This window comes from Lissotriton vulgaris, chromosome 1_1 (genome assembly GCF_964263255.1).
Source record: "Lissotriton vulgaris chromosome 1_1, aLisVul1.2, whole genome shotgun sequence".
NCBI classification, from domain to species: Eukaryota; Metazoa; Chordata; class Amphibia; order Caudata; family Salamandridae; genus Lissotriton; species Lissotriton vulgaris.
In genome coordinates this window covers 782,586,814-782,606,930 of record NC_141685.1, presented here as the reverse complement: position 1 = coordinate 782,606,930, position 20,117 = coordinate 782,586,814, and the positions used below count along the sequence as shown (strand labels likewise).

At 45.4% G+C, this 20,117-nt stretch overlaps 1 protein-coding gene across 1 annotated transcript in view; it reads left to right on the top strand.

Moving 5' to 3' along the window:
- LOC147747821 (dimethylaniline monooxygenase [N-oxide-forming] 2-like) overlaps positions 1 to 16,668 on the top strand; it is a 192,122-nt gene extending 175,454 nt beyond the window's left edge. The window contains exon 8 of the mRNA XM_086956234.1: positions 13,444 to 16,668. Coding sequence (XP_086812360.1) covers positions 13,444 to 13,786 — 343 coding nt within the window. The 3' untranslated portion in view covers positions 13,787 to 16,668. The remainder of the gene's footprint in view (positions 1 to 13,443) is intronic.
- Positions 16,669 to 20,117: the final 3,449 nt, after the last annotated feature.

Sequence of the window (20,117 nt, the reverse complement as noted above, 5' to 3'; positions counted from 1 at the left end):
ATGTGGAGGTTGAGAAGCACAGATTGTGGGGCTTCCAGCATGGTGGTAAACCCCAGGAATGCACCTGTTTTGTCCCAGTTAGGTCTAAGTCCTGATACTTTCAATTCAATTCAAATTCAAATTGATTTATATAGCGCGCTACATACCGTGAGGGTCTCAAGGCGCTTGAAGAAGGGAGGGGAATTACAGGTCGAAGATCCAGGTTTTAAGTTGCTTTCTGAATGCTAGATGGTTCTGAGTGAGGCGAAGGTGGATGGGAAGGGAGTTCCAGGTTTTAGCCGCCAGGTAGGAGAAGGATCTTCCTCCCATGGTGGTTTTGTTGATGCGAGGTACAGCAGCGAGGGCTTGGTTGGAAGAGCGTAGCTGGCGGGAGGGGGTGTAGAAGGAAAGTCGTGTGTTGAGGCATTCGGGTCCAAGTTCGTAGAGTGCTTTGTGTGCGTGGGTTAGAAGGCGGAATGTTATCCTTATTTACGGGGAGCCAGTGGAGATTTTTCAGGTGACCGGATATGTGGTCTTTACGCGGGATGTCTAGTATGAGTCTGGCTGATGCGTTCTGGATGCGTTGGAGTTTTTTCTGAAGTTTTGCGGGGATACCGGCGTATAGGGTGTTTCCGTAGTCCAGGCGGCTTGTAACCAGTGCGTGGGTGACTGTTTTCCTAGTTTCGGTGGGGATCCAGCGAAATGTTTTTTTGAGCATGCGAAGAATATTGAAGCAAGAGGAAGAAACGGCGTTGACTTGTCTGGTCATCGAGAGTGAGGAGTCCAGGATGACGCCCAGGTTCCGTGCGTGGTTCGTCAGGATGGGTGCTTTTCCAAGGGCCTCTGGCCACCAAGAGTCGTCCCAGGCGGAGGGGGAGGTACCTAAGATAAGGACTTCTGTTTTGTCTGAATTCAGTTTCAGACGGCTGTGCTTCATCCATTCGGCTACTTCTTTCATTCCTGCATGTAGGTTGGTTTTGGCGGTGTAAGGGTCTTTGGTGAGTGAGAGGATCAGTTGAGTGTCATCAGCGTAGGAGATGATGTTGAGGTTGTGTTGGTGTGCGATGGCCGCGAGGGGACTCATGTATACGTTGAAGAGTGTGGGGCTGAGTGAAGATCCTTGTGGCACGCCGCAAATGACTTCAGTGGCCTCTGACTTGAAAGGTGGGAGGCGGACTCTCTGAGTTCTACCGGCAACAAACGAGGTGATCCATTCCAGTGCTTTTCCTTGGATTCCGATGTTTCTGAGGCGTTGAAACAGGGTACTATGACAGACTGTGTCGAAGGCTGCGCAGAGGTCGAGGAGGATGAGGGCGACTGTGTCTCCATTGTCCAGTAAAGTTCGAATGTCGTCTGTTGCTGCGATGAGTGCGGTCTCAGTGCTGTGTTTGGCTCGGAAGCCGGACTGTGAGGAGTCGAGGGATTGGTTGGTTTCGAGGAAGGCGGCGAGCTGGTTGTTGACAGCTTTCTCAATGACTTTGTCCGGGAATGGAAGGAGCGAGATGGGGCGGTAGTTTTTGAGTTCGGTGGGGTCAGCTGTGGGTTTTTTCAGAAGGGCGCTGAGTTCGGCGTGTTTCCAGCTATCCGGGAAGGTGGCGGAGTTGAGGGAGCAGTTGATGACGTCTCGGAGGTGTGGTGCTATGATGGAGTCTGCTTTGTTGAAGATGTGGTGGGGGCATGGGTCTGTGGGGGATCCTGAGTGGATGGAGTTCATCAGGCGGATGGTGTCCTCAGTGGAGATTGGGTTCCAGTTATTAAGTATGTTCAAGGGGGGTGAAGGTATGGTAGAAGGTTGGGTGGCTTGGTCTCCGGGTTGGTTGTCGAAGCTGTTGTGGATGTCTGCAATTTTGTCGTGGAAGAACGAAGCTAAGGAGTCGCAGAGGGTTTGAGAGGGAGTGATGTCGTTGGAGTTGGCGATAGGGTTGGTAAACTCTTTGATGATGTTGAATAATTCCTTGCTGTTGTGGGCGTTGTTGTCTATTCGGTCTTTGAATGCGGCTTTCTTGGCGGTCCGGATCAGTTGGTGGTGTATGCGGGTGGCGTTTTTGAAGGCGACCCTAGTGCTGGTGTTTGGGTCTTTTTTCCAGGCCTTCTCGAGGGAGCGACAGAGTTTCTTGGATTTCTTGAGATCATCGTTGAACCAGGGGGCGTTTTGCTGCCTAGTTTGATTTGACGTTTTTTCAGAGGTGCTAGGTTGTCGGCGCTGTTGGTTAACCATTGTGTGAGGTTAATGGCTGCTTGGTTGGGGTTCGAAGAGTGGGTGGGGGGGTTTTGAAGAAGCGATGAGGAGATCTGGTCGATGGTGATTTTGTTCCAGTTTCTTCGCAGAGTAGGTTGAGGATGGTTGTGGGTTGTGGTCTTTTTGTAGACAAAGTGAACGCAGCTGTGGTCCGTCCAGTGGAGAACTGTGGTGTGACTAAAGGAGATATGTTTGCTGGAGGTGAAGATAGGGTCGAGTGTGTGACCTGCGTAGTGAGTGGGGGTATTAACAAGTTGTTTGAGTCTGAGGTTGGCGAGATTGTCCAGGAGGGTGGTGGTGTTACTGTCGTTGCTCTTTTCCAGGTGAAAGTTGAGGTCTCCCAATAGAATGTAGTCTTCGGAGGGGAGGGCGTGTGGGGTGATGAAGTCAGTGATGTCTTCACTGAATTGTGCACGGTGTCCTGGTGGCCTGTAGAGGAGGGTGCCTCTGAGTGTGGTCTTGGGGTCGGTGTGGATCTGGAAGTGAAGGTGTTCGGCGCTAGGGAGGTTGACGTCTGAGCTGGTTGAGATGTGGATGGAATTCTTATGGACGATAGCGATGCCTCCTCCTGTTTGCTTGGTGCGGTCCTTACGGATGATCTTGTAGCCTTCCTGGATGGCAATGGTGATGTCTGGGGCTGAGGAGGCGTTCATCCATGTTTCTGTTAGGAAGGCGACGTCCGGAGAGATGGTGTCTTGTAGATTCCAAAGGTCGATGGCGTGTCTGTGGACCGAGCGGGTGTTGAGCAGGATGCATTTTAGGTGGTTGGTGTCAGAGCTCTGTTTGGTGTTTGTGGATGAGGAGTTGGTCTTGGTACCGTCATACTTGCAGGAGTTGCATGTGAAGGGTCCATGGGTGTGTCCAGGAGCGGCTTGGGCGTAGTTGGGGAGTCGACCGGGGTTGAGGGCTAAGAGGGTGGTGGCGTTATATGTAATGCGGGAGGGCTGGGTGGGACGGGATCCAGGGGGTCTGGCGCTGGGTGCGGTCCAGGCGCGGACGGGCGTAGACGGGCTTACCTTTGGCGCACCTTCGGCGCGCATAGGGCGCGACCGCTGCTCGTGAACGCTGCGCGCAAATGCATCTGTCATATATGGATAGTGGAGGGGGAGGGGCGAGGGCGGCTCAGCTGGGAGGCGGGTCGGGCTCAAGAGGACGGGTTTCTACAGAGAACAACAATAACATAAACAAAATGGCAGCGGAGGGGAAAGCAGAGCGCCGGGGATTATCGCGCTATAAATTTAAAAGTCACTGTAGCAATCTTAGTGCACAGAAAGTGAAGCAGCAATCACGAGGCAGTATTAAGGCAAATGCAGCACAACGATACCAGCTCTAGGCAGTGAGACTGGGGAGCGACGGCTCAGCACAACAGCGATGAGGAGATCACAGCGCTTCCAGGTGCGGGAGCGCTGTATGTAGTCAGTGGGAGGGCGGCTCAGCTGGGAGGCGGGGCGGGCTCAAGAGGACGGGTTTCTACAGAGAACAACAATAACATAAACAAAATGGCAGTGGAGGGGAAAGCAGAGTGCCGGGGATTATCGCGCTATAAATTTAAAAGTCACTGTAGCAATCTTAGTGCACAGAAAGCGAAGCAGCAATCACGAGGCAGTATTAAGGCAAATGCAGCACAACGATACCAGCTCTAGGCAGTGAGACTGGGGAGCGACCGCTCAGCACAACAGCGATGAGGAGATCACAGCGCTTCCAGGTGCGGGAGCGCTGTATGTAGTCAGTGGGAGGGCGGCTCAGCTGGGAGGCGGGGCGGGCTCAAGAGGACGGGTTTCTACAGAGAACAACAATAACATAAACAAAATGGCAGCTGAGGGGAAAGCAGAGCGCCGGGGATTATCGCGCTATAAATTTAAAAGTCACTGTAGCAATCTTAGTGCACAGAAAGCGAAGCAGCAATCACGAGGCAGTATTAAGGCAAATGCAGCACAACGATACCAGCTCTAGGCAGTGAGACTGGGGAGCAACCGCTCAGCACAACAGCGATGAGTTCCTGAGCTCCCCAAGGTACATCTGCCTATGCATCCCCAATAAACAGCAGCATATCGTCTGCACACAGGGAAATGGAGTGTTCACCGTCCCTTAGGTGAATGCCTCGGTGTAGTCCTTCCATCCGTATCAGGGCCACAAATGGACCGATGGCTAGGGAAAATAGTAAGAGAGACAGGGGGCAACCCTATCGGGTGCCTCTGCCAATTTCAATGGGGTCTGATATTAGCTGCCCAGTCTGTGCCGGAGCCTTCACCCATCCATAGAGGAGTGTCACCCATCATTCCCATATGTCCTTTAGTCTCATCCATTTCATGACTGTTTAAAGGTATTGCCATTGCACCGAGTCAAACACCTTATGGAGATCAAACAAGAGGACCGCCGTGTTTGGGTAAGCCGCGGGATGAGCCTCTCCTAATATTCAAAACAGTCCATGTATATTAGAGGAAGTGTTGTGTTGTGGAATAAAGCCATTTTGTTCCTGATTAAATAATGTGCCAATGAGAGGGCAGAGCCAATCTCTTAGTATTTTGCTTAAGATCTTGTAGTCAAGATTCAGCATCGATAGTGGCCCATAGGAGGATACATCGGCTGGTTACTTATGTGGTTTAGCAACTGTCAACAGGATTGCTTCTCAAACCGTGTCGTGGAGCGGCCACCTATTGTAGGCTGTATACAGCCCCACCAAAAGAGGAGCAAGAATTGCAGTATATTTTTGGTAAAACACTGCCAGGAGGCCATCAGTGCCCAGGGTCTTGCCCAATCAAATCTTTCAGTGCCCCCTAATCTCTGCTTCTGTACTCAATTCCTCTAAAGTTGTGCTATCAACTCCTGGCAGGCCTTGTAGCAGAACTAATTTCACGAAGGACTCAGTGTTCTCCGTGGTAGACTTCGCCCACTGCTGATAGAGTTCGCAATTGTGTCTGTTGAAGACATTATGGATGTCTGTTTGTGAATGCACCATGCCACCCTCCTCTGAACTGAGTTGGATCATTGGCACCCAGTTGGATCACAGGCACCTGCACTCTGCTCGGATGAGCCAAGCTAACATTCTTCCCACTTTGCCACCCTCCGTATGCGTGGGGTGCCAGTAGGCGCCACTTAGGTGAATTCTCAGTTGGTCTTGAATGTCACAGTATTGATGCCTCATGTTCCTACACTGGAGGAGTCTAGTTCAGTGCTGTTTCGCTTTGAGCCAGTCAGACTGTCCTCCTCCGATCAGTGGTCAGACACTCAGAAAGAGGATGCCACCTCCACTGCCTCTGCCTGAGAGCATGCCACCTGTTCCCTTGACTGATGCCGATCCGCTGGTCTATTCTGTCGTCTCTGGAATTTTGCGCCATGTCTTGGTGGTCATTGCTCAGGATTCACAGCTGTGCCGTTTTTATATTGTTCTAGTCAGTCATGCTTACCATGACCATGACTTTGAGCTGCGCTGGAAGAGGAGCATGTATGAGATACCCGCCGCTCTCAACTCCCCCTCGACCGCCAAAGAATGAGAACCTTGGTCTTTGCATAGCCATGGTATTGTCTGGAGAGATATGCACTCTGCTGTTTTGCACTTGCAGGTTGGGCTTAACGCGCACTTCTTCAATAATCTGACCTCTGAACTTATTGTGGAGACTCGTGCTACCACAGGCCAGGGTGGCGCCCCCAACGGCAGTCACCAGACTGGTATCATGTACGCCTTTTCCAGGGAGAAGAATGGCTACAGTCCCTCAGGAACCATAACAATTTGCAGAGTGTTCCAAGTAGGAGATCATGTCTCCACCCTCCAACTGTTCTGGAAGGCCCATCAACCGGATGTTATTGTGGTGGTTGTGAACCTCAGCATCATCCACTCTCTAATCCAGGTTCTTCATCCTATTTAGCAAATAAGTTACCTGGGACTGCAGTTCCATCATTGTGAGACCCATCTCATCCACTGCTTCCTTGTGCTGTTTCTCCTCATCCCATAGTTTGAGGTGGTTACCTTTCAGTATGCCCAGGTCGATCACCACTTTGTAATTTTGGCCTCTAGGCATTCTTTGAAGCTATGCACCACCTCCAGGATCTCATACAGCTAATCCTCCTGTGTGTCACGGGCAGGAGGATTCCAGGCTTGTCAAATTCTGAGGGGATGTAGTATAATGCCCAGCAGTGCCTCCCAAGTCCTTAATGGATCTTATCCTCCTCATTTTAGGTTTACGTCTGTGGGTGTCGCAGTCAATTCACCAGGGGAGCCAAATGGTGGCCTCAAGTCTACCCAGGTGCTTCACTGGCGAGTTAATGGGCCTTAGGTACTGTGCCCACTCTGGACCCCTTCTCAGCCCCTCCACCCAGGGTCTTGGAGTCTTTAAGACATCTAACTGTCTTGGAGCCCTTTCCAGTACAAATACCACTGTTGGTGCCTTTGTTTTCACTGTCGCACATCCGACCTCTGTGCTCCTCCCTTCCCAAGGTGGGGGTGGGGGGGGTCATCACTGCTCCCCACCACCAAATCAATAGTTCATCCCCTGCACGCTATTAGGCATTCTCTGATGGTCTCTGGCTTCACCAGGGTGTATACAGCAGTTCAAACTGTGGCTGCAGATTGCAGGGCCAGCCCTGTGGTTACTCTCAGCCCAGGGTTGAGGGCCCAGCACTCCCCAGACAAGAGGGCAGCTTTGGGGTCAGTGGTATAACCCTCACAGGGCTCTCTGTGTTGCAGTTGACTACTGCTGTGTTCAGCGACTCGCGGCTGCCATCTTGATAGTACATATGCAAATAAAAAATTGATGGACGGAATGCTGGACAATGCCCGTACAATTTTCATCAGAATTACCCATACAGCAAGGAAGATTAGGACTGCAGCCCGGGGATGCTGCAGTATGTATGTAAATGTTTTAAATGTATTTTTACTTAATCTTGACTTACTTGTAATAGTGGGGGTGGAGGCGGGGGCTGGCCAACTCTGCTTTGCCCGCGGAGTGTGCAGAGATTTGCCTTCTCCGCAGAGGCAAATCTCCGCACACTCCACAAGCAGAGCGGAGGTCTCCGCCCCGGGTTAGAAATAACACGATCGAGGCATGTGAGCTGTAGATCACATGCTTATGCATAGATCGCCATCTAGTGTTGGGCCCAGATGTTTGCACTTTGTTTTTCTTCGAAGAAGTCTTCCTAGTCACGAGGTAGGTGACTCTTCCTTTTGATGATAGTGCGCATGGTCATCGAATCCATCTTCAGATTGTTCTTTTCTGCCATCGGGTTTGGATGTTACTCGCTGCGCTCTGGTTCAACGCCGATCCTTTGATTTCCTGTGGTGCGGAGAACACTCACCCTTGATGGTATTGATTGCATGTTCCATTCTTCGCAGATCATGTTTATTGATAAAAACCCTATTGGAGAGCTCATGGTAGGCCATCGGGCCTAGCCCCTGGTTCGTCTAGCAGTCCGTGGAACAAACTCCCGTTAAATTCTGTCCTCGGTCACACGTGAAATACCCTCTCACCAACTCACACGAAGTGTGTAGCCTGTGTTTGTCACCAGAACACAGTGAACAGGACTGCGACGTGTGCCGAGCTTTCCGCTCCAAAAAGACTCTCCACGACTGTCAGGCTCAACAACTACGACATGTAGAGCCAACACACAGGCTCCATTCCGGACCTCTTTGGACTTGAATCTGATGAAGAAGCCAGCGACGCTGTCGGACTTGGGGAGGTACAGGAACAGATCTCTTTTTCCGATGACGGCTCCGACCACGATTAAGATATAATGCATGGACTACGTGCTGTCTGTAGGCTCCAGACCAACCCGCTTCCTCAGGCCCCCGGTTGGTACCGAGACCACGCTTCCAACGCCCCGCCTTCTGGCTCAGCACCGAAGCCTACCAAAAATGTTCGGGCACCAAAACACCCCACGTCAAGTCAGGGACCGAGCCAAAGCCTTCGGGGTTGAAGACAAAGTCGGCTCAGAACCTCACCACTCAGCACTGAAAACTACCTCGGATCTGAAAATATCAACCCTAAAGCTGTCGGCACCGAAACCTTTGGCAAAGAAACAGACTGATGCTCCAAAGTCACCTAAAAACAGTTTCGGTGATCCACTTCAAAAACCGGACCCAAAACAGAAAATATTGGTCTTCCATCACGACGTTCGCCTCAGTCTATACCTGTGCCAACTTCACCTGAGCACTCACCACCACATACACCTGACAAATCAGGGTGATGGAGATGGGGATAATGATAATGAACCTATAGATTAGTGGGACTACAACACTGACTCGCTCACAGACAATGATCCTGACATATATCCTACCAGGCCCTCTCCACCAGATGAGTGTAGGCTATATTGAATTGCTAGGCAGTGCTGCCAATTACCATGGGGTCCAGCTTCATAAAGAAACCCTTGAAGAGGATTTCCTTTTTGAAACATTAAACAGCACACAAAATTCAACACATATGCTACCCATGCTGAAAGGAATGACCAGGCATGATCTGGTTAGGGCACCTATCCTTACCCCTAGGGTGGATCAAAAATACAAGCCTGCACCTTCTTATTGAGTCTACATAAAAGGACATTTAGCCTTAGACTCATTAGTAGTTTACAATGCACGCAAAAGGGCAAACTTCCAAACTACTGGAGAAGCTCCACCCCCAGATAAAGAGTCAAAGCTTCTAGATGGTTCAGGGAAAATGGTAGCCTACCAGGCAGCTAACGTCTGGCGCATATCTAATACACAAGCGTTGCTAGCCAGATATGACTGTGCGCGTTAGGATGAAATGGAACAACTCATCCAATTTCTACCCCAAGAACATAAATCTAAAGCGCAAGACCTAGTACGTGAGGGACAGTTAATTTCAAACAACCAAATAGGAGGCTCCCTAGATGCTGCTGACACATCTGCCAGAGCAGTAAACACTAGTGTCCTTTTAAGAAGACACGGCTGGCTAGATATATCAGGGTTCAAACCTGAGGTTCAGGGATCCATATTGAACACACCTTTTGATAAACAATACCTTTTTGAGCCAGTGGTTGATTCTTCACTTGAGAAGATAAAAAAGATACTGAAGTGGCTAAATCTATGGGAGACCTTCAGTCTGTACAAAACTGTGGTTCCTTTTGGCGCTCTTTCGATCGGGCAGGGTCCAAAAATACTTCCTCGGAAACTGCATCCACCTATAAGGGCAATAACCAACCCTCAGGCTCTAAAAATTACTTCAGAGGGGGTTACAGAGGAAACAACTGCAAAGGCAGGGGTAGAGGTTCTAACACACGTACCTCTCCCTCCATTACAAAGCAGTGACTTGCCCATAGCTCCCCCCCCCGACCACTTAACACCTGTCGGGGGAAGAATGTCGCATTTCCTACTAAAGTGGCAATCAAGAACAAAAGACAAGGGGGTTCTACAAACTATCCATTTTAGTTACTGCCTGGAGTTCATAAACACTCCTCCAAACATTTCCCCAAAGTCACACAAACTTTCACTGGATCACCTACACCTTCTCAAACAAGAGGTACAGTCCCTACTAATAAAATGAGCTAAAGAGCCCACACAACCACAACATCAAGGGTTGCAAGTGTATTCCTTTTAAATCCTAATTCCCAAAAAGTATGGCTCTCTCAGACCAATATTAGATCTCAGAGAACTAAGGGGCATATTATCAAGGAACTGCGTTAAAATTATTATCGCTTTAGCAGCAGGAAACTGCTGCTAAAACGGCAATATTGGGCTTGATAAAATGCCATAGAGAATACCAATAGAAGCCCATGTTAACACCAGAACATGGGGTTCTATTGGAATTCTCTACGGCATGTTATCAAGTCCATTATTGCCATTTTAGCAGCAGTTTCCTGTCGCTAAAGCGGTGATAATTTTAACGCCGTTCCTTGATAATATGCCCCTTAATTTTTACATACAGTCAGACCATTTTCATATGGTAACACTTCAACAGGTACTACCTCTCTTGCAAAAGGGCGACTTTTGTCTACTCTAGACTTAAAGGATGCCTACTTTCATATTCCAATCCACCCGGCTCATGGCAAATTTCTCAGGTTTGTGGTAGCAGGTCAACATTACCAATTCAAGGTACTCCAATTCGGAGTCACCACTGCCCCCAGAGTCTTCACAAAGTGCGTGGTGGTAGTAGCTGCTCATTTGAGAAGACAAAGCATCTATGTCTTCCCATACCTGGACGATTGGCTCATCAAAGCCGGCACGTATCAACAATGCTGCAAGCATACTTCTGTAACCATTCAGTTACTTCACCAACTGGGGTTTACACATCTTCAGCCAGTCAAAACTCAGAAATCCCTCAAGCCACTTTAAACACTCAAAGGGCTCTGACGTTTCCCAATGCAGACAGAATTCGAAACATTCAGGCATTAATGCTCCAGTTTCAAGTCAATCAGTCACTTCTAGCTTCGAGTTTTTATGCAGCTTTTGGAAATGATGGCGTCTTGCATCATGATCGTACCCCATACCAGGCTACACATGTGTCCACTTCAAGAATACTTAGCCAGTCAGTGGAATCAGTCACACGGTCTATTAAGCGATCTAGTGTTGGTAAGCGGCCATACTCCTTGCTCTCTGCAGTGGTGGAGCACACAAATTGTGTCAAAAGGATGGCTGTTCATAGACCCGGTTCCACAGACAGTATTATGAGCGGACGCGTCCCTTATTGACTGGGGAGCTCATCTCAACAACACACAGTGCAAGGCCTGTGGAACCAATAGTAAAGGTTGCTCCACATCAATCATTTAGAGCTGATGGCAATCTTTCTAGCTTTGAAAGCCTTTCAAGATCACCTATCTGGCAAGGCTGTCTTGGTTTGAACTGACAACATGACAGCTAATTACTATATACAGAAACAAGGGGGGACACACTCTCTCCAGCTGTCCCACTTAGCCCAAGACATCTGGAGGTGGGCTATTCACCACAATACCTATCTCCTAGCAGAACACCTCCCAGGAGTAAACAACCAGATTGTGGACCTCCTCAGCTGGCAGAGGTACCAAATACACGAATGGGAGCTTCACCCTCAAGTTCTCTACCCATACTTCCAAGGTTGGGAAGTCCCTCACATAGATCTGTTTATAACACCCCAAAACACAAAAAGCCAAAGCTTCGTCTCCAGGCATCCACACCCATTATCTAAAGGCAATGCTCTATGCATGAACTGGTCAGGGATATTTGCCTAAGCTTTTCCACCTCTCCCACTCATTCCAACAGTGGTTCGGAAACTCGGGCAAACATCTCTCACACTAATAATAGTAGCTCCAACATGGGCACGTCAACCCTGGGTCACAACCCTGTGGAACTCTCTCTGGTACCACATTAAAAATTACATTTAACTCCCAGTCTCCTCACACAGAGTCATGGAGAAATCAAACATCCAGATCCCAAACAATTGAACCTTGCGATCTAGCTCCTGAAGTCATAGAGCATGGTTATTTCAACCTTCTACCAGACTGTATTAACAACATTAAGGAAGCCAGAAGGCCTACCACAAGAGCCTGCTACTCAGCCCAATGGAAGCTATTTGTTATCTATTGCAATAACAATAACATCAAGCCTCTTGATGCTTCCATACAAAACATTATCTGCTATCTGTTACATTTGCAGCAGTCATCATTGGCCTATACATCCATCAGACTGCATCTCGCTGCAGTTGCAGCCTATCTTCAAAATAGGCAACATTTATAACTCTTCTATCACGGCCTGTAATCAAAGCATTTATGGAAGGACTAAAAAGAGTTATACCACCAAGTCTTTCACCAGCCCCAGAGTTGAATCGTAATATAGTCCTCACAAGATTAATGGGGTCACCCTCTGAATCCTTGCACAAATGTGAACTACTGTTCCTCACTTGGAAAACAGCTTTACTCATTGCAATCACTTCATTGCGGAGAGTGGGTGAACTGCAGGCACCAACCGTAGAAGAACCTTTTTTCCTGCTACACAAACATAAAGTGGTACTTCGTGCAAATCCCAAATTCCTACCTAAGGTAGTATCTGCATTTCACATAAATCAGTCTGTTGAATTACCTGTTTTCTTCCCTCAACCTGACTCCGTTGCAGAAGGAGCACTACACACCTTAGAAGTTAGAAGAGCACTGTTGTATTACACTGAAAGAATGAAATCTTTTTGTAAGACTAAACAACTCTTTGTCGCTTTTGCACCACCTCACAAGGACAATCCTTTATCCAAATCAGGTATAGCTAGTTGGATCGTTAAATGTATTCAAATTTGCTATGCAAAAGCCAAAAGGATTCTAACAGTACTACCTAGAGCACATTCCACTCGTAAGCTAGGGGCTACTATGACTTTATTGGGGAACATCTTTATTTCTGACATCTGCGAAGCTGCAACATGGTCCACACCACACACATTCACCAAGCATTATTGTGTAGATGTGTTAGCCAGACAACAAGCTAATGTGGGCCAAGCAGTACTTAAAATGCAGTTTCAGACAACTCCATCAGTTACAGGATAACCGCTTAGGGAAGATTGCTGTATTGTCTATGCATAAGCATGTAATCACACACCTCGAACTAAAAATGCTACTTACCCAGTATGCATCTTTTCTTGGCATGTAGAGGTGTAGAATCTCATGAGCCGACCCACCTCCCCGGGTACCTGTGGATTCTGTAGTTCTCTTGTTACTATTCATACATCCACATGGACATCTCTATTCTTTACTACTACTCCGTTCTCTCACCCTCTGCTGGAAAACAATCTGAAGATGGAGTTGATGATCATGTACATTATCACCAAAAGGAGGAGTCACCTACCTTGTGACTAGGAAGACTTCTTCAAGAAAAACAAAGTGCAAATATCCGGGCCCAACACTAGATGGCAATATATGCATAAGCATGAGATTCTACAGCTCTACATGCCAAGAACCGATGTATACTGGGTAAGTAGCATTTTCCTTGCGTCCCCGACATTACATGCCGGGATGCAAATGCACTGTATGCCTTCAGTGAGTTTAGTGTTTGCTTGTTAAGTGTTGTGTGCCACATATTGGTAGAGCAGAACTATTTTTGTATCTTTTGGCAGTCAAACAAACCAGTGCCATTGAGTTGTAGATTGTGACATTTGTTACTTATAGCTCTAATCCGGGAAAAAATAAATAATGCTATATTACACGATTCTTCAACCATAGGTGGCCTTCTCAATTTTTTTAATTTTCTCACTTCTATTCCGAACAACAACCATTCTTATTACCAACAGTTTCATGTAATCCTAACAATTTTTTTTGTCTCCAAGGTTTGGCACAATGCGGAAGAACTGCCTTCAGCTGGATCAGATTGAATATTTTGATGAGCTTGCCACAGAGATTGGTGCCAAGCCCAACATTCCATGTCTCTTCTTGACGGATCCATGGTTGGCTCTGGAGCTCTTCTTTGGCTCTTGTACACCATTCCAGTATCGTTTGTTTGGACCAGGGAAGTGGCCTGGAGCTCAGCACGCCATTCTAACTCAGTGGGACAGGATTGTGTCGGCCACCAAAAATCGAGATGTGAAAGTTCAAACAGAGTATTCTCCCATGTTTTTGGTGCCGCTCCTTCTAGGCCTCTTTGCCACATTGTTTGTGTTTTGCTTTTTTTAAACAGAATATGCCTCTTACTTTAGAGACACTTCCACCATTTCTTCACGCAGTGGCCTATCTTTTTAGCATCCTGACATACATAGCCACTTGCTATCTTTTATCTTTAACTTAATTGGGAAAGATGTGCCCTCATGACCAACACTGTCCATAATACCTGCAGAAGAGTCAGCCATTTTTTTTTCAAGTGCCTATGCAATCTACCTTTACAGCAATACATCACTTGCTGGAGGTTCTGAGTGACGATACCCCTTCTAATCAGTGAACTGATCCATTCTTACTAAATTGACAGTCACAGAACAATCACTTGCATTTCTAAACCTGGCTTTAGCAAGCTTATAGGTATCCTGTGGCTAGTTTCACGGTGGTCATGGTTGTGTCTCTTTTAGGACACATTCATCTCCTCAAATAAAAAAAGGCATTCAAAGGTCTTTTAACTTTACATGATGTTTCTTGGGAAAATGTCTTCTTCAGTGACAAAATGCTGTGATGATAATTCAGAAAGAAATTCAAACTGAAAGCCAAAAGAACCTGAGTGGAGGCAGTAAAGGGAGGGAGAACACCACATGTAACAAAAACTAGAAAACAGGGAGATGAAAGTAAAAAAGAAGGAGGGAAAAGGAAGCTTCGAAATCAGAGCACCCGCACTATTATTGGAAAAAAAAAATAGGATAGATGTGTCGGTTTTGATATCAAAACGAAATTAAAATAATAATTACGTTTTGAAGAGTTTAGAAAGACACCTTTATTTTATCTTGTTTTTATTGATTTGACAAGGAACCATCCTCTTACCTCCTGTCCTCTCCAATGAATGATATTCCATGCTACTTGAAAAGTTTCTTTCCTCCGGATGCATAAGTATGGCACCACATCATTGATTTTAGAAGTTGGCAGTATCTTGCAGAATGTCACAGATCTGAAACTGCTAATAGATCAACCCTCATACACAATAACATAGAATTGATTCACCAGTACAGGGCACATCTGAGTGTGTGTGAATATTCCTATTCTACCTGTTCTGTGCATCTATTCTCTGAGTTCTCACAACATTCCAGGAGAAAGAGATTGCCTTCAGCTTTATCGGGGGTATCTGCTTGCCATTCCCAAATTATTATTTCATCATTTATCAAGGGAAAATTCAAGCCCTTGTTTGGAGCACCATATTTTCGGACAATGATTAAGACCTATCTTTTGAAAAACACTACACCCAACTCCTCCTTTTGATACACTAATGTTCTTTTGTTTTTTTTAAACAAGTAAACACAGATTTACGGATAGTTAATATTTTTTCAACTTAATCAAACCAAAAAAGAGCCAACATGTGTTTTGCAACACCTGCTGCTTCTTCAAGGCTGTAACACAGAAAAAAAACTATGTACAATAGGCCTATTCCGTATGAAATTGATCAAGTGAATGTGTATCTTTCTTAAATAATTGTTACATAGCATCCTCAGCCCAGTTTCCCTATAGGCATCCTCAGAGTGAGGGGCTTTGAGGGTCATTTGGATACCCACACCTACGTTGACACCTCCCGAACATGAGTGACACAAACATTATTGTTGGATCATCATAGAGGGGTCCGCTGCCACTTGGTTCTCTTTCATTAAAAACACACAATTGTTGTCAGCAAGATGTTTGTCTTGTTTCCTTCGGACCGGTGGATGGAGGGCCCTCCACCCACTGAGATCAATTCAGACGCCCTATATGGCCCACCCACAGTTAGATGACCTCTTCCCAAAAGGGTCACAGGAGTATAGGGCTGTGGTAGAAGGAAACATAATTCAGAAGCAAAGGACCCATTTGGTCAGAGAAGCAAACTAGAGAAGTTGCAACTCAACGACACTATAACTCTGACTGATAACCAGCAGACAACCTCTGACAGAAACAGGGGCCCTACACTGATACCATGTTCAATTAAAAAATTCTTCCCTGGAAAACACTGTGTCAAACAACCTTGTTGGAGCAGGAAACCCACATGGGTCTTTATTACTCTGATACAAACTGTCAGAACCCATGACCATATGAAGGTAAGCAGACTTTTTACTGCAGCTATAGTCTCCGGGTCATTTGGTACTTAAAAAACTGTTCTGAAGAACATTTCTCTATGAACCTGTTTTCTCCAATTTTTCCAAACTAATACCATTCCCAAAATGTTAAATCCATCCTAAGGAATGCCCTTTATGTTGAAAGAATTCCCTGTGACCTTTTTTTGTGTGGTTGCTTTTGCTGAGATCCACTGTTTCACTTTTGAGGGTGAGGGGAATCCTGTGTATCTCCTATTTCCTTCTCCCTCTCCGCCCTCTTTGTGTCTGCTCTGTTTGTCTTGGCCCAGAAACAAAGACTACTATAATTAAGTTAGTGGGCCAATACAATAAAGACTTTAGTACAATGGCACACTGAGATGTGCCAGGATGTTTGCTACTAAGAAAAAGAATGCATGGTTATCAGTTAAACTAAGGACATTAAAGCCACATTTAGAAACATTCGGTCCTATTGGCAAAAAGATGACTTTGATTCAAATACAAGATGCCTAAATGAAATCAGTATTTTTTTCAAAAGACCAGTAAGAGAAGGTGGTTTTTGAAGACAAAATTATCCGTGTAGGGTACTCCTCCAAAGAACAATGAAGTGCATTAAAATATAAAAACAAATGTCTTATGTTACACATACATGCACGTTTTTTAGAATGTGTTAATGTGTTAATGTATTTTTGCTAATATAATGCAGAATAGAAAAACTGTATATGTAAGATGTGCAGTCGAGATAGTTTTCAAAATATCATATTTCTAATTGTTTGTATTTCATTTTTACAAAGAAAGAATATTTTTACTCAGATAAATCAATTCAAAATACAAGTTAGCTAATGAAGCAATATTTCCAACCCTGTTTATGCATTACGTTTTATTTCAAATTTAATGTAACAAACAAATTCTCATTGTACATGCGATATATTTACATCTTTTTAAATATTGGCAAATGTAAAACCGCATCCTTAGAACTAAGGACACAATAATATTATTTTGTTGGCATGAGCTGTATAGGTCACCAAGATTTGTACATTCCATGCAGTAATAAGACATCATATAGAAATACAGATTATGCTAGACAATGATAAATGTCTATTTTTGACATAGAATGATTTACTTTACAGTATAATGCAAAGAAGATATTTGTCTCACCATTTGCTGAGATATATATGTGTTGCATTACGGCGAAATTATTTCACTTTTATAGACTGTGCCAATTGTATTTGAATATAAACATTTTATGTTGTTAATAATACTAATCTTATGAAAGTCGTGTCTCTATGTGTGCAGTTAGTCGTTCATTTTCAGGTGGATTTTTGGTTGATGATTGTCAAAAAGCTCAACTTCTATGTTTCCACGAGGTATCTACATTTGCTAGGAATAAAAAAAATAAACATGTTTAATACACAACATTTGTGATTTAGAATTGGAACTCTGCAACCATAACCACTTTCATTCAAACAATGTGCATGCATCTAGGAGTTAATTTTGCTTCACTTTCAGTTTCTGATTAAGGTTCAATGGATCCACACATGACTCAATAACAAACCTGTTTGACAAGATGAATTGACCTATGAATAAGCAACAACATATTCATTATAGGAGCTGCACTTACTTGAATATTAACAGTGAATACTATACAATTTGTAAAATGACTGTATAAAAGTACATCAACATACATAAAACCATGATGAACATGTTTAAGTGTGATTGTAATGTCTAACATAACACACAATGAACATTTTATGTAGTAATTTACTTAAATATCATCTATTAAAAACATATCAATGTACAGGGATGTATTTACTAATTTACCATTAACCAAGTGTACATTGTATCAAATCATGTCTGACTTCACTGCCATCTTCTTCATCACTGTCATCATGCTGATGTCCAACATCATTCTCTGGCAGTGGCTGGTAGCCACAGACCTGCTAACTCACACGGTGCTACTGTGTGACACATGATATTGACTCCCTTCACTCAGTCACCCGATGAGGAGCCAATGTCACACAGTGGCAGAAAAAAACATGTTGAAAACCACTATAAACAGTTCAATTCCAGCTCGTTTTCGGAGACTTTGAACGGCCAACGTCCATTGGGGAGTGTAAAAACACTCCAGGACATCAGCACCAGCTTCAGTAAGCTTTCTTTTAAATTATTATTATTTTTCGGAGGAATAGGGTTTCGGGCGGGCCACTCGTGCTTTTTAGGTACTTATTGACACATTTTCCCACCCTCTCTAAGGCCCACCCTCTCCTCACATGGTGACATTTTTGTTAAGTTGGCAAGTCTGTAGTCCTCATCCATGATGAGAGGTATGTTTCTCTATAGGGCAGTGTATCACAGCATACAGCAGAGCACCACAATTATACAGACCTTCCAAGACAAATATAGTATTTAAAAGCATAAAGGCCAACCGGGGGCACCTGGTCACGCTTGACCGGAGTAAATCCAAAACTTCAGGCCGACCTCGATGGAACATGGGTCCGATAAAGGGACCAACCTTGCCCCGCTGAAAAAGTACCTTTGGATGGGGAGTGCAGTATCGTTGACGACCTGATGATAGTAGCAGAGGAGGTAATGTGTTGTCGATTCGGCTGGATGTAAGCGATGCGTTGGTTCCAATCCATGCAGTCGGAGATGCATCATCGGTGTACCCATAACGATGAACGCAATGCTTAGTTGTCGAGCTGCGCAGGAGGTAATGCGTATCTCTGTCCTCAGCAGTACTGCATCAGGGTTGAGGGGAGATGTGTCATTTCCGACCAGCGCAAAAACAGCGATGCATGGTTTCTCCAGCAAACCCACTTCCAAGGGCCCAGGACTAGATTTGCATTTTTTGGCAGGGCAGGACTCACAGATGGCAGAAATCAGAGGCTAAAGCACGGTTGTTGTAGTCTTTGCTGTCCTTGAGACTTTAGAACAGGAGGCAAGCCCTTGGAGTCACTTAGGTTCCGGGGGTGTAGAGATGCAGGTTCAGTCCTTCTCACTCCCAGACTTGAAACTTAAAATCAAACTATACCATAAGTTGTGATTTTAAATTGTGACCCTGAGATACAAACCTGAAATATCTATCTTTTCCCAATTGGAAATTACACTTATAAAATGTAATAGGGTAATCCCGATGGTAAGCTCTGGGAGAGAGAAGCCTTGCAGTAGTGAAAACTAATGTAATTGTTTTCCACTAACAGGACATGTAAAACTTAAAAGTTCTTGTCCTACTTTTTAAATACACTGCACCTTGCCCTTAGGGCTATCTGTGGCCTACCTTAGGGGTGACTTCTATGTACTAAAAATGAATGTTTGAACCTGGAAAAAGGGTTAACTTGTCAGGTCCTCATGGCAGCTTAAAACTGCAACACAGGCTCAGACAAACATCCTTAAAGGGTTACTTAAGTGGGCAGCACAATCAGTGTTGCAGGCCCACTAGTAGTATTTAAATTACAGGCCCTGGGCATCTATAGTGCACTCTACTGGAGCTTATAAGTAAATTAAATATGGCAATTGTGGATAAGCCACTGTTACCATGTTTTAAGTACAGAGCACCTGCACTTTAGCACTGGTTAGCAGTGGTAAAGTGCCCAGAGCCCAAAGCCACAGAAAACAAGATCAGGAAAGGGGGAGTAGGAGGAAGGCAAAATGTTTAAGGGTGACCCTGCAGAAAGGGCCAGGTCCAACAATAAGCTTGGCGGGATGCCTGGCTTTCACCTTGGGGATGCCCTGTAGGGGCTATCTCACAGGGAAAACCAGGACAGGTTCCCAAGGCAAGCGCGGAGATACCCCTTCGGGGGTCGATTCTGGCGCTATATAAGAAATATAATAATAATAATAATATTAATAATAATAATAAGCAACATACATGTGACTCTCTCCAAGACCTAGATACACCAGAGATGGCACACAGAACTCAGTATTGCAAACAGCTGTCAAACACCTGACTGGAACAAGCACTACACAACCTAGTTCACCTGGTTCTGTCCTAAGCATAGTGAAGACTTCTCATTAGCACCTGACCATCACACTGGAATCCCAGAATAGAGCACCAGTGCACTGCATGACATGGGATACAAGCCAACCCCATTGCAGTGCATTATATTGACACAAACGCATTGCACTCATTGAGTATTAGTCCACCAACTTGAAATGCATCCTTGGAACATTATTCAATTACACTATACTGAACCCTTGGTGCACTCAGGCCTAGATTTTCTCTTTTTTCATACAATACAGCACAGCATCCAACTTTGCTCCGCTGCGCTGTAGTAATGATACAGCAGTGCAGAGACCACATCTCCCCTGCCTTG